Source organism: Patella vulgata, chromosome 2 (genome assembly GCF_932274485.2).
Source record: "Patella vulgata chromosome 2, xgPatVulg1.2, whole genome shotgun sequence".
Classification (NCBI taxonomy): domain Eukaryota; kingdom Metazoa; phylum Mollusca; class Gastropoda; family Patellidae; genus Patella; species Patella vulgata.
In genome coordinates this window covers 13,916,479-13,930,799 of record NC_065880.2, presented here as the reverse complement: position 1 = coordinate 13,930,799, position 14,321 = coordinate 13,916,479, and the positions used below count along the sequence as shown (strand labels likewise).

General features: G+C 37.9%; 1 protein-coding gene across 1 annotated transcript in view; it reads left to right on the top strand.

The window, feature by feature from the left end:
* The window catches only part of LOC126809694 (tektin-3), a 15,887-nt gene extending 1,566 nt beyond the window's left edge, over nt 1-14,321 (top strand). Inside the window, exons 2-6 of the mRNA XM_056098931.1 lie at nt 1,167-1,897; nt 2,146-2,216; nt 12,713-12,856; nt 13,270-13,492; nt 14,310-14,321. Of these exons, the coding sequence (XP_055954906.1) occupies nt 1,167-1,897; nt 2,146-2,216; nt 12,713-12,856; nt 13,270-13,492; nt 14,310-14,321 (1,181 nt within the window). The remainder of the gene's footprint in view (nt 1-1,166; nt 1,898-2,145; nt 2,217-12,712; nt 12,857-13,269; nt 13,493-14,309) is intronic.

Genomic DNA, 14,321 nt, shown 5'->3' with positions numbered 1-14,321 from the left:
GATTCCCAGCGTGTACGTGGCAAGGAGTAGGGTCACCAGCCCAACCGTGTGGATTTTCTCCGGGTCTTCTGCCCCTCCCCCCACTGTTAAATACATCGGGTTTATGATATAAAATTGAACCATAAAATAATATTATTTTGGAGATGACCTGGTTTTTGTCGAGTTGACGTTAAAGTAGCTAAGTCTCTTAACTGATTAGATCATCCAAAGTCTAATACATTGAAAACACGAATTATTTGTCAGTTCAAATCAACATTGGTGGTGTAATCTAACCAGGAAAAGATGGGCGTCTAATATCCAATCTTTTAGACAAAATAACCATTTTACCATTGGTACACGAATAGTGTACCATAATGCGTTTTAGCGTGATTTGTAACAGGGGACTTGAAGAACGAGGCTACACATAATCCACGAGTCAAGTCAATCGGTGACGCCATTTTCTTATCTGGAAAGCATACGCAATAAATACTATCGGTGTAGACTGGAATAACCGGACGCTAGAGATTGCCACTCGATTGAGACTTCTTGCGTATTTTACCGAACATAATTGATTTGAAATTACAGTAAAAACGGAAACGATTGAATGTAAATCAGTTTATATACATTCGCATTACATTATTATATGCTTTGCAACCGATTTGTGTCAATTTCTAGGAACCAAATATTAGCGATTTAGCTCCTTTAAACCCCATTTCTTAATGTTGTTTCGTTAAACATAATTTATTTTTGATGATTGATCAAACTTCAATCAAGGACTTGTACTCGCAGTGAATTCTTAAATTATATATTAAGAGAGTTTATGACCCATCATAATCTTTAGTCAAGGATTGAATTCAAGCAATTAATAGTCCGATTAAGTCGTTGTTTATACCGGGACATAATAAAGATTACAATATAACCAGTAGATAACACCAGGTTAAGACTACAGGTATTTGTTGGCAACGTATGTGCTTATAGTTACCGTGTTGTAAATTATTGATAAATTGCACGATTTATTAATAACCGCGTTATACAGTGTATTACACTAATTCAATAATCTGTTTACTGTACAGCATATCGGCATGTAACCCGACATGTAATTACGGTATTGGGTTATAAGTGGAATAAATCTTTAATATCTCTTGAATCTTGAATATAAAAGTTCTGTAATTTTGTGATTTTTTCAGATAATATCTGCCTTGACCCTTTTAGCAACATGGAGTATATGGGCCATACACAAACTGCCACCTACATGACTGGTCCTCGTCAGCTAACTCAGACAGCCTTACCATCCATCATGCAGTCATCTTACAAACCATTTGATACCTATCCAGCACCTTCTCCACTTAGACGATCCCTCACCACCCTACCCTGGAGGCCAAGTACCTACTATCAAACAGCACAAACCAACCCCACCACAGCAATCTCCAAAAGTATGAACGAACCTCTGTCCACTCGAAACCAACTTTCCCAACTAGATGGCATCAAAGTTCCTCCAGTGTTCGCTGCTTCCAGAAATGCCCTTTACACCCGATATACACCAAACGATTGGTCCAGTTCTAACCAAACCAATTATATGTCATCTGATAGAGTCCGAGGTGGTGCTGAACGTATCCGTTTGGACACAATTCGTCTGTGCCGAGAAACCGATGACAAGACCAGAAGAACCCAAACCGATGTTGGTAAGAAGCTTGGGGAGAGAATTGGTGATATTTCTTTCTGGAAGACAGAACTTAATCATGAAACAGATAACATGATTGCTGAAACCAATGCCTTGAACGAAGCTAAGCGAGTTTTGGAGAAAGCTCTAGCGGAAACCGAAAACCCATTACACATTGCCCAAGAGTGCCTTTACCACCGGGAAAAGAGACAAGCTATTGATCTAGTCCATGATAACCCAGAGAAGGAACTGATTAAGGTAAACTTATTATCTATTATCAGCAAGACGATCGATCACAGTCGATATCTATTGACTATACACTTAATTTAGATTCGTAATTACAAGCCACGAAACCTGAAATCGTGTAAAGTAAACATTTGGCACGCCATTATATCATAGCATGAGAGATGACTTCGGCATTATAGTCTGGCCCCGAGTTCACAAAGCATTCTCAGACTAAAGTTAAGAAAACTATATTTTGAATATTCGATTAATTTTATTTACAGGAAGTCGACATTATCAAGAGATGCCAAAATAAAATGCGAGACGTTGTTGATAAATCCAATGTACAACTAGGGTGAGTTGCTTTATTATTTTTTAAAACTGATAATATAATATAAATGTATATATATAAAGCTAAAAATGCCCCACACTAACACTAACTACAAAATCCAAGATTACAGTAAACCTAATTTAGCAAATATAGTGATTATTATTCCCATATATCCTGCTGTTTAGTTCATTTACATATATTCTTAGCAACAAATCGCATGCACGTATTATATGGAAGAAAATAGTAAAACAAGATGTTATTGTTTTACAGATTAAACCGAGCAGCCCAACACGAATTGGAGAAGGATTCCGGTGACAAGTTCACTGCACAGAATTTAGATGAAACTTGTCATGGCATGAGAAATGCTTCTCGTGGTTTAGCTTTCCATAATGGTGTACACAGAATTGATAACACGTAAGATTTCAGACTTTTTCTTAAACATTTAACTTCCCAGGTTGTCAAGTAAGACTTAGTTATCTAATCAATTTGCCGAAGTTAAACAAGCGTTTATAAATTTTTTATAAAAAATTAACCATTTTTAACTATATTTTCATTACGTTCTGTAACCACTTTTTGATAACGATAACAAAATTTGTATTGTTCTTTACAGTGTTTCAGTTCCAGAATCCTGGGCCAAGTTCACCAACGATAATATTCAGAGATCACAAAGTGAAAGAGCCGCCTCTAAGCATATGCGAAATGAGATCGAAAGTGTTCTTAACGCATGCACGAACGAAATGTGGCAAGAATGGAATGCCGTCAATGTTGCCTTGAATGGTAGAATGCAAGATACAACAGATGCTAGAAACAAACTCCAAACCCATCTGTCCAAGGTATTACCACATCAATTAGATCTTTCAGTTTTACGGAAAACTTACCATTGACTATATTATAACATGTATAGGGAGGGCCCTTGGATTTTTACAAATATAAGCGTAAGCAAACGAAATTAGTGGGGTTTGATGGCCGAATTTTCGATTCCCTTGTTGCACGTGACAAGGAGTAGGGTAGCCTGTCCAACCTTGTGGGTTTTCTCCGGGTCCTCCGGTTTCCTCCCACTGCTAAAGACCCCTACGCGCAAGCGAATTATTGAAATAAAATTGAACCATGCATTAGTCCCGAAATGACCTAGTTTGTGTCAAGTGGACGTTAAATCCCATTTTCTCTCTCTCTCTCTCTCTCTCTCTCTCTCTCTCTCTCACAACCGAAATTGATTGCAAGCAGCGTAAAGTTTAATCATAGTTCCCTAGTATCAAAAGAGCCGTATTGGGGTCATGTAACCTATTTCAAAGCTTTCTTATGAATCATCGGACCTGTACCGAAGGTTATGAAAATATTTTTCTAATATGTTTGCTTACCTATAGGTTCTACAAGAAATCTTTGATATGGAGAAGAATATCGAACTCCTCAAGAAGGCTATCCAAGATAAAGTATCTCCGATGCAGGTTGCTCAGACTCGCCTTGATACAAGAATCCGTCGACCTAATGTTGAATCGTGCAGAGATCCCGTACAACACAGGTAAACTTCTATAAATAAGTCAGAAAAAGTTGTAGGTAGATCCAATCCAACAATTGGCTGTCGACCGATTAATATGCTAAGTCGTCATCTATAGATAACCGAGGATTATTGAACTATTTAATGATTAATTCCAATTCGAATGAACTGTAAAAATAGTGTGTTTTGATCATTATTACCTAATGTATCAGTTTTAAACAATGTTTTAAATTTCTATTTTCAGACTGGTATCTGAGGTATCTGAAATCAGTGAAACTGTTGATTACCTACAAGCTCAACTCAGACAATCTGAGAACACACTACAAGAACTTCTTCGTACCAAATCAACTCTGGAACAAGATCTGTCCGTCAAGAACAACAGTTTGTTCATCGACCGCGAGAGGTGTCTAGGTATGCGTAAGACCTTCCCCATGTCCCCTCGTGTAGTATCTTTCTAAAATATTCTAACCGAGCTATGATATTTATCATTATTCATTCCCGGTTTTCGGATATTTTTCATTCGATTCGTTTTTTCGAGGAGCTTTTTCTGTGACCAAAAAGTATATCCAAGCTGTGATTGTATTATAGCCAGTATTTTCTGAAACAGTATTATTGTAAATATTAAAAAACGGTTGTATCTCATTGCAAGATTTAGATCTGCTCTCTGCCCGGTTTATTATTACATACTAAATGGAATATGTAGTTCTGATTTTAACAATACAATTATCAAGAGAAAAGCAAATAAATTAACAATACATGTAGTATAATCAGATAAAATCAACAGAATGAATTGAAAATATTATGTTCAGATGAAAAGCAACAGAATAATTCTTATAACTATGAATAACAATTTTTTACATCAGTTGAATTATTTATGGTTTTTTTATTATTATTATTATTATTATTATTATTAAAGTTAAAATTTCGTATTATCTTTAGTTCTAATCTTAACTGAACAAAGAATAGTATGATCAGATAAAATCAACATAATTTTTAACACAATTATGAATAACAAATGAAAAGCAAAATAACAATAATGAAAGGCGATAGAATGATTCTTTTAATTAAAAATAACAACAAATTTTACATCATTGTATAATGCATATAAAATTATTAGATGTTTTATTATGAAAGTTAAAATTTCATATTGTTTTTTAGTTCTGATAGCATTATCAAGAGAAACGAATCAATAATAGTATGATCAGATAAAATCAACAATTATGAATAACAAATTGAAAATATTATTTTCAGATGAAAAGCAATATAATATTTCTTTTAATTATGAATAACAAATTAACAATAATACATTCGAATGAAAGGCAATAGAATAATTCTTTTAATTATGAATAACAAATTTTACATCAATTGTATTATGCATATACAATTATTATGAGATTTATTATTTATTAAAGTTAAAATTTCATATTGATTTTAGTTTGGATTTTAACAATAGCATTACCAGTAGTATGATACGATAAAATCAACTCAATAATGAACAACAAATTGAAAAAATTATTTTCATATGAAAAGCAATAGAATAATTCTTTTAATTATGAATGACAAATTAACAATAATATATTTGAATGAAGGCCATAGAATAATGCTTTAAATTATGAATAATGAATATTACATCATTTTATTGTTTTATGCATAAACTTATTGGACGTTTTATTATTAAAGTTAAAATTTCTCACTGTTTTACTAGAATGTTGCTTTCCATTTTTTTTTACTCTGTCTGTCATCAAGTTTGTATATATTATAGTTACCTAGCGTATTATTCATTTATTATTGATTGTTATGATTTGTGTGTTAGTTTATTTGTTAGCATTTATTCAAATTATGATTTATCCATAATCAAATTTCGTCAATGGCTGTGATATGAAAAAAGAAACCAATTTAAACCGAATATATATATATATACATATAGGTTATAAAAGATGTTTTATATTTAATGTATGAAGTGATGTAACATAAAATATGGTCTATTTATTATAAGTCTCTGCTTTTTAGTGTTAATTATTTATAATTTTGCCCTTCTTCATTAGCCCGATTGGAGCAGAACAGTAGGACGTTAAACCCCATTTCATTCCATTTATGTATATTATATAATAAAAAATGAAATGAAATGGGGTTTATAACGTCCTACTGTTCTGCTCTGACTGAGCTAATGAAAACGGACATACGCCATACAGTCACATTGTGCTATCAGGGAAATGTTGCCAGGACAGCAGAGCTACAACCTACTCTTATATCGAATTCCAACTGCCAATCGATCTTTTACGTGCACATCAATGTGTACACGGGACTTCGGCTTTTCGTCCCATCCGAAAGACTATGCGTTGTCTCTTGCCAGGCCCTCTGTCCTGCATGCACCACTGACAAGGGGTAACCACGCCGGAAAATCCCGATGAACTTTCTCGGCCAACACAGGGATCGAACAAAGGACCCCCAGTTTAGCGAGCCAACGTCTTACTCACTGAGCCACCCTGACCCCCATAATAATATGCGCAATAAAATCGCGGTTGAGAGATACACTTTAATTTTGAAATTCTGAATGTAACACCAGGCACCGGTTTCACAAAGCATTCTCAGACTTTTTACTCAACTTTCAATCACTGTTTATGAGAAATATCTTTGTACATAGTTTTTTTATTGGTGTATTTGATACACTAAAACCACAAAAGCTTTAGAAAGGGCTATATGTTAATTAAAATAAGGTGAACAATTTTGAGTAAATTCTCAAGTCTGAGAATGCTTTGTGAACTCGGGGTCAGATCGTGACGATAGCACGTGAAAATGTTTTCATGATCGGGTAAAGGTGCCACAGATAAATTCTCTCAAATATGACAATGTTGAATATCGCAGACATAATGTTTAGAATCGCTATTTCATGGTGGATTCCATAATCGGGCTATTAAAGGCTAGGGTCAGAACAACACCTACAGTTCTGTAGAGGACCAAACGATATGCGAAGGTTGACACCTGAACATGAACAACGAGCCATTGATTGTGTTAATCCAACTTCCAAGAGAACACGAGTAGAGCCATTGGAAGCTACATTGCAATTACAGGAGAAGGATCCCACTATATGGATTTCGCAATAAACCATTCCATCTGGCGACATTGCGGCCCGCGTGGCTGTTAGAGGTGGATACACACTAGAATTACTGGCTTTTGCTTTTTACCCCTTGTGCTTGTGATGAAAACACAAATCCTATTTCGTTTCGTTTTTCATTGTTCAAAATTTCGTTTTACTTGTCTTAACTACACTAGGATCTGGAAGAGTTATATAACTCGCGTTGTGGTTGATGTGCGGGCTTAGCCAATAAAACGGTAAGTTGCGGCGAGTTCTTGGCGTGTGGTGCACGGAAGTGAGGGTATCCCACTTGAAACATCAATGCTGGTTGGTTAATCAAATGTCTGATGTCATCTTGTCAAAAGCCGCTCGTATGACCCCTGACGCGACCTCCCAATACCACCGGTTAGTTCTTCATGTCGTGGGGGCCATCGAAGTTATAAAGAAACGAAACGAAATATAGATGTGTATTTTAATCAGTTAAATTGTTATGGCCTCCGTGGGTTTTCTGGCGTCGGTAATGCTCAGCCGACAATTTACAATCCTGACAAAAACCACTCCCCGGCTGTATTGTCTTGTCAGCACTTCCAGTCAAATAACTGCAGTAATTATAAATACAGACACACTTGCAGCCCCCCCCCCCCAACCCCTTTGTTAATTCATTAAAAAAAAAAAATATTAAACGGTTCAAGATCATGCAAAGAAGGAATACTTACAGATTTATTAATTTAAGAAAATGTAGTGGAGATTAGAAGATTTAAACAGGATGAAAGCTCAGTCAGCACCTGCTTGCCACCAATCTGATTAAATACAGATCTATATTTCGTTTCGTTTTTTTATGCTTTCGATGGCCTACACTACATGAAGATCTGACAAGTTATAGCGTTAGGTCACGTCAGGGGTCAAAAGACCGACTTATGACCCTATGACGTCAGGCATTTGATTAACCAATCAGCATTGATATTACTAGTGGATTACCCGTTGTTCCGTGCAAAACACGCCTAAAGCTCGCCGTAACAGACCGTTTCATTGTTAAATAACAACTCTTCCAGATCCAAGTGTAGTAAAGACAAGTAAAACGAAATTTTGAACTATAAAAACGAAACGAAATAGGATCTGTGTTTTAACCAGATTGGCTTGCCATGGAATAGAGACTCTGAATTCCCTTTTCGTCCTTCAAATGTAACTTACGCTAGACTTAGCTCTCATTCATGCACGTTTATTTTTGGCAAGTTTCCTAGGAAATATTTGTAACCGATACCACCCTTGGTAGCGCACTGTATTAATACTATCTCTGGAATTTGAACAAGTTCACCACTAATCAAAGTTCATTCTGGCTGTTCATCAAAATCACCGGGATGTAATCTAGGGGTTCTCTCTAAGTACAAATAGAGTATATCCTAAGTACAAAACCACCAGAGACAGCTTTGTTTAACAATTCATCAAAAACGGAAATTCAAGGCTAAAAGGGTCCCAAAATACTTGAGAACATTCACTTCTCATGGGGCCCCGAGCCTACCATAATCACAAACAACTCGTTCTCATTCCACCCACGCAACAACAGACTGCAATCACATACATAAAAGTCAAATATAATGACTGAATAGACACCCCCACCCACCCACAATAATCATTCATTCATATGCAACAGGGGGATCACGTGGCTAAGTGGGTAAGACGCTGACTCGCTAGCCTGGAGGACGGGTGTTCCCTGCATTGGCCGAGAAAGTTCATCCCGATTTTCCAATGTGGTTTCCCCTTGTCAGTGATGCAGGAGGGCCTGCCAAGGACAGCTGTCTAGTCGTTCGGATGTGTGTACACATTGGCGTGCACGTAAAATATCCCTTGGCAGTTGGAATTCGATATAAGAGTAGGCCGTAGCGCCGCTGCCCGGGCAAAATTTCCCTCATAGCACACTGTATGGCGTATGTCCGTCTTCATTAGCCCATGTTAGGAGCAGAACAGTAGGACGTTAAACCCCATTTCATTAAATTTCATTTAATTTCATATGCAACAGAAGCAAAATAGTATACGGTTTTTGATACGCCCATATTTTCGTGTGCACACATTACAGTATAGCGAGAAGCTGAGGGTGGGTTGGTGGGGGAGGGGGGCGGTTCCAAATCTAGGGCGCCATCCACAATCCCAAAGGACAATGAATGTCAACAAAATACTAGCTATAACACTGGGCGTCCCAATAGAATATAGTTGTTCGCCGATCGGTATCTCGCTAGAAAGCAGTTTTATTCAAGTTGACATAAAGTTTATGTCATATTATGATTTTTATTGATTTTGATATTAAATTTTTGTGAACCTTGGGGGCAGTGGCTATAACACTGAGCAACCTGAAGGTGGGGAGGGGGTGGGGCATGGCAAATGGGCATGTTGGTTAAATGACACAGAATGATATGATATAAAATGGGAAAATGGAATTGAAAGTCCCACTGGTCGGCTCCGGCTGGGCTATGAGGAAACTGTGCCCGGACAGCGGCGCTACAGCCTACTCTTATATAGAATGGGAACTGCCAAGGGTTCTTTTACGTGTACGCCAATGTGCACACGGGACCTCGGTTTTCCGTTCCATCCGCACGACTAAACGTTGCCCACAAAATGACATTTCGACAATAAGGGCAAACTCTCCGTACGTGTTTCATTCTATTGCTTCTGAAATTAAATTCGAATACAAAATGGAAAATATTTCCAGGACGGCTGCCGCACTGCCAGTCGTAATAATGTCAACCCGATAAGATGAAATATTTCCCTCATTGCCTAGGATATGTATCCTGATATTGGAAATGAAATGAAATGAAATGGGGTTTAACGTCCTACTGTTCTGCTCCTATACTGGGCTAATGAAGACGGGCATACGCCATACAGTGTGCTATGAGGGAAATTTTGCCCGGACAGCGGCACTACGGCCTACTCTTATATCGAATTCCAACTGTCAAGGGATCTTTTACGTGCACGCCAATGTGTACACGGGACCTCGGTTTTTCGTCCCATCCGAACGACTAGACAGCTTCCCTTGTCAGCCCCTCCGTCCTGCATCACTGACAAGGGAGAACCACGCCGGAAAAACCGGATGAACTTTCTCGGCCAATGCAGGGATCGAACACCCGACTTCCAGGCTAGCGAGCTAGCGTCTTACCCACTTAGCCACGTGATCCCCTCCTGATATTGGCAATATGTACAATGTATAGTCGTTCGGATGGGAAGAAAAACTGAGGTCCTGTGTACACATTCGATATAACAGTAGGCCGTTGCGCGCGGTTGTCCGAACAAAATTTCCTTCATAACACACTGCATGGAGTATGTCTGTCTTCCTTATCCCGGTAGAAGCAGAACAGCAGGACGTTAAACCCCATTTCATTTCATTTCCGTTTAAGTCCGTCTTCCTTATCCCAGTAGAAGCAGAACAGCAGGGCGTTAAACCGCCCATTTCATTTAAAACACCTTTTACCTTCCTTTAGTCGTGAGGGTGGGGAATTGGGAGGAGATCATAAGTAGCATTGGGCCTCTCTTTATCTAAATTCGGCTCCGATTCTAACAAAAATAATGATAACCGTTCAATCGCTAGAGTTTATTAATGTATGCGTAAAAGACGTCACAGCTATACTACCAGACCTGAGCCGCCCCTGAGTCTAAAATTAACGAAGTTTTCAGATAATTGATGAAATATGTTTATTTTGTTAGTCAGGTGTCTATCCTTTCTAGTTAACAATTGCAAGTGAGTTTTTAGAAAGATTTTTAAAGTTGACTCTTGACATTCGCCATCGTAGTATAGAAAAAAGGAGATCATCTACTTCAGAGTTTCAAGTGCTGTCTGAAAAAAAAACAAGTTAACGGTGTTGGCATGCAGTGGATTTATGACCTATCATAATCCTTCGTCCGGGGATTGAATTCGAACAATTAATAGTCCGATTATGTAGTTGTTGAAACCCGGTCATGTTAAAATAAACGGTAGATTGCACCAGTATATAATTAAGATTATTTGTTGTCAACGTAAGGGTCTATAGTTACCGTGTTTTAAATCATTAATAAATTACATGATTTATTAAGGACCTTGTTATACATGGTGTATCACGTAAATCCAATAATCTGATTACAACGAATCTTACCGTCTGTAGCCTACTGTATTGTTGGTTCTGTTTGTGTTTTACGGTATTGTCTATTACAACATGGCGGTTTTAATCTCAACTCTCAGCGTGTAATTATTTGATAATAAGTGGAATAAATCTTTAATACCCCTCAACCCTTATGTATATAAACAGTTGCATATTTGAACATGTACATTGTCTCCGATATCACTTCTGTGGAAGCACACGTTAAATAGCTAAGGTAGTATAGAACAGTGAACTTGTGCAAAAATAACAACTAAGGTAGTATAGTATAGTTAACTTGTGCAAAAATAACAACTTCGACCGATTTAGAAACATGGAGTATATGGGCTACACAAAAACTGCTACCTACGCATCTGCTCCACGCCAGCTGACTCAGTTACCATCCATCATGCAGTCATCTTACAAACCATTTGATACCTATCCAGCACCTTCTCCACTTAGAAGATCCCTCACCAACTTACCCTGGAGACCCAGCACCTACTACCAAACAGCACAGAACAACCCCGGGACAGCAATCACCAGAAGTATGAACGAGCCGTTCTCCACTGGAAACCAACTTTCCCAACTAGATAGCCTCAAAGCTCCACCCGTGTTCGCTGCTTCCAGAAATGCCCTTTACACCCGATATACCCCAAACGATTGGTCCAGTTCTAACCAAACCAATTATATGTCATCTGATCGAGTCCGAAGTGGTGCCGAACGCGTCCGTTTTGACACCGTTCGTCTATGCCGAGAAACTGAGGACAAGACCAGAAGAACCCAAACGGATGTTGGTAAGAGACTTGGTGATAGAATTGGTGATATTTCTTTCTGGAAGACAGAACTTAATCACGAAACAGACAACATAATTGCTGAAACCAATGCCTTGAACGAAGCCAAGAGAGTTATGGAGAAAGCTCTAGCGGAAACCGAAAACCCATTACAAGTTGCCCAAGAGTGCCTTTACCACCGGGAAAAGAGACAAGCCATTGATCTAGTCCATGATAACCCAGAGAAGGAACTGATTAAGGTAAATTTATTATCTATTATCGATCACAATTGACTATACACCTATTTTATACATAGCATGGGAATCCCTGGGTATTTCCAGGGTGACATTCCCTTGTAAGAGATGCAGAACGGGGGGGGGGGGGGTGCCTTGCCAGGACAGCATCTAGTCGTTCGGATGGGACGAAAAAGAAACGAAGAAGGCTTGACAGTTGGATTTCGATATAGGAGTAGGCTGTATTGTCACTGTCTGGGCAAAAGTTCACTATATCACACTATATGGCTTATGCCCTCTTTATTAGCCCAGTCGGTGCAGAAAAGTGGGACCTTTAAGTCCATTTCATTTACTTTGTATGTGACATGGAGTAGGGTCGATTGTCCAACCTCGTGTTTTCCCGTTCACACTAATTTCCCCCAACTGCAAATAACCTGGTTAGTGTTGAACGACATTATTTCATTAATGCTCGGTACTCGAACCTAGCTCGAAAATACTGGGTCCTCCCATATACTAGTATTTGAAATACACGAATATTTTTGTTTACAGGAAGTCGAAATTATCAAGAGATGCCAAAATAAAATGCGAGACGTCATTGGTCAGGCTAATGTACAAATAGGGTGAGTAGCCTTTTGAATGACAAATAAATCATTAATTACTATAAATACTATTTAAAATGGAGTCAACTATATAGTTCATGATTACAGTAAAACTAAATTAGCAAATATAGGGACTCTTACACCGTGATATCATTCCGTTTGGTTTTATTTACACATAACATACCAATCAATAATTTACATGTACATATGGAAGAAAATAGTAAAACAAGATGTTATTGTTTTACAGATTAAACCGAGCAGCCCAACACGAATTAGAGAAGGATTCTGGTGACAAGTTCGCTGCCCAGAGTTTAGATGAAACTTGCCATGGTATGAGAAATGCTTCACGGGGATTAGCTTTCCATAATGGTGTACACAGAATTGATAACACGTAAGTCTACCGGTAACTTTTTACTATATCTTTAATCAATGCCGGATATTCCTATACAGTTGGCCGTCTGAAGCTTAGGTCCTCAAGGCCGAAACCTAAGTCCACAGGGGCGTGGTCTCCACCCAAGCTGTATAATATGTTTCACACTGTCACAAGCCTTTTTTACACACAGTGTAGGCATAAACACCCGTCCCCCATCCTCGGTTTTTCCCAGTTGTGTTTAAAACACTCTTTCATCTACCCCTTGTGGGATTATGAGGGACCTCAAAAGTGGAATAGCCTAGAGCTCCTCTTCATCTAAATCCGGCATCGTCTTTAACGCGTTCTATAACAATTTATTCTACTCTTCAACGAAAGATTTCCGATACAAAGATCATTGATAAAGGTAACAAAATGTCTATTTTTTTTAACAGTGTTTCAGTTCCAGAGTCCTGGGCCAAGTTCACCAACGACAATATTCAGAGATCACAAAGTGAAAGAGCCGCCTCTAAGCACATACGAAATCTGATTGAAAGTGTTCTTAACACATGTGTCAGCGACATGTGGCAAGAATGGAATGCCGTCAATGTTGCTTTAAATAATAGAATGCAAGATACAGCGGATACCAGAAACAAGCTCCAAAACCATTTATCAAAGGTAGGGCAAACACTTTTGATAGATCAGTCAAATATTTCCCAGAAGAGAGAATTAAATCACCGCAAACTTACCACTCACTATATTACGGGCGGCGTCTCTAACACAAGTTTATCTTAGTATTTACAATAAAAGAGTGAACATTGGTATCTGATAAGTTTGCTTTACCCCAGCATTCAGAGTAAATAAATAAGTATTTTAAAGTTTACGGGTAGTGTCTTTAAAGCTGAACTCCGATTACAAAACTACAGAAATAATCAAATAAAAAAAAATAACACCCTAAATAATCGCCATACTTAAATGTTTGCTAACAGGCATGCACCCATGTTCATCAAATATCAGTTTTAATATTTTTGTTTACCTATAGGTATTACAAGAAATCTTTGATATGGAGAAGAATATCGAAATCCTCAAGAAGGCTATTCAAGATAAAGTATCTCCGATGCAAGTTGCTCAGTCTCGCCTGGATACAAGAATCCGTCGACCTAATGTTGAATTGTGCAGAGATCCCGTACAGCACAGGTAAACTTCTAATGGAGTTAGATTACGTTGCAATTAATAAATCAGACAATGGGTCTTAAACAAAATCCATGTATTGGCTTTACATAGTGCCAACGATTGTAAGCCATCCAGAAGTTATGACATAATTCGACTACCAACCGAGAGTCAATAAATAAGTTATACTTGGAACAATATGAATGGCCTCTCAAATTTAAACCTAGGTTGCCATGCAACAAAACACCAGCACGAAGTCGTTTGGCGGCCATGTGCTAAACTACTCATACAATATATAACAATATTTTAATTCTTCTATTTTCAGATTGGTATCTGA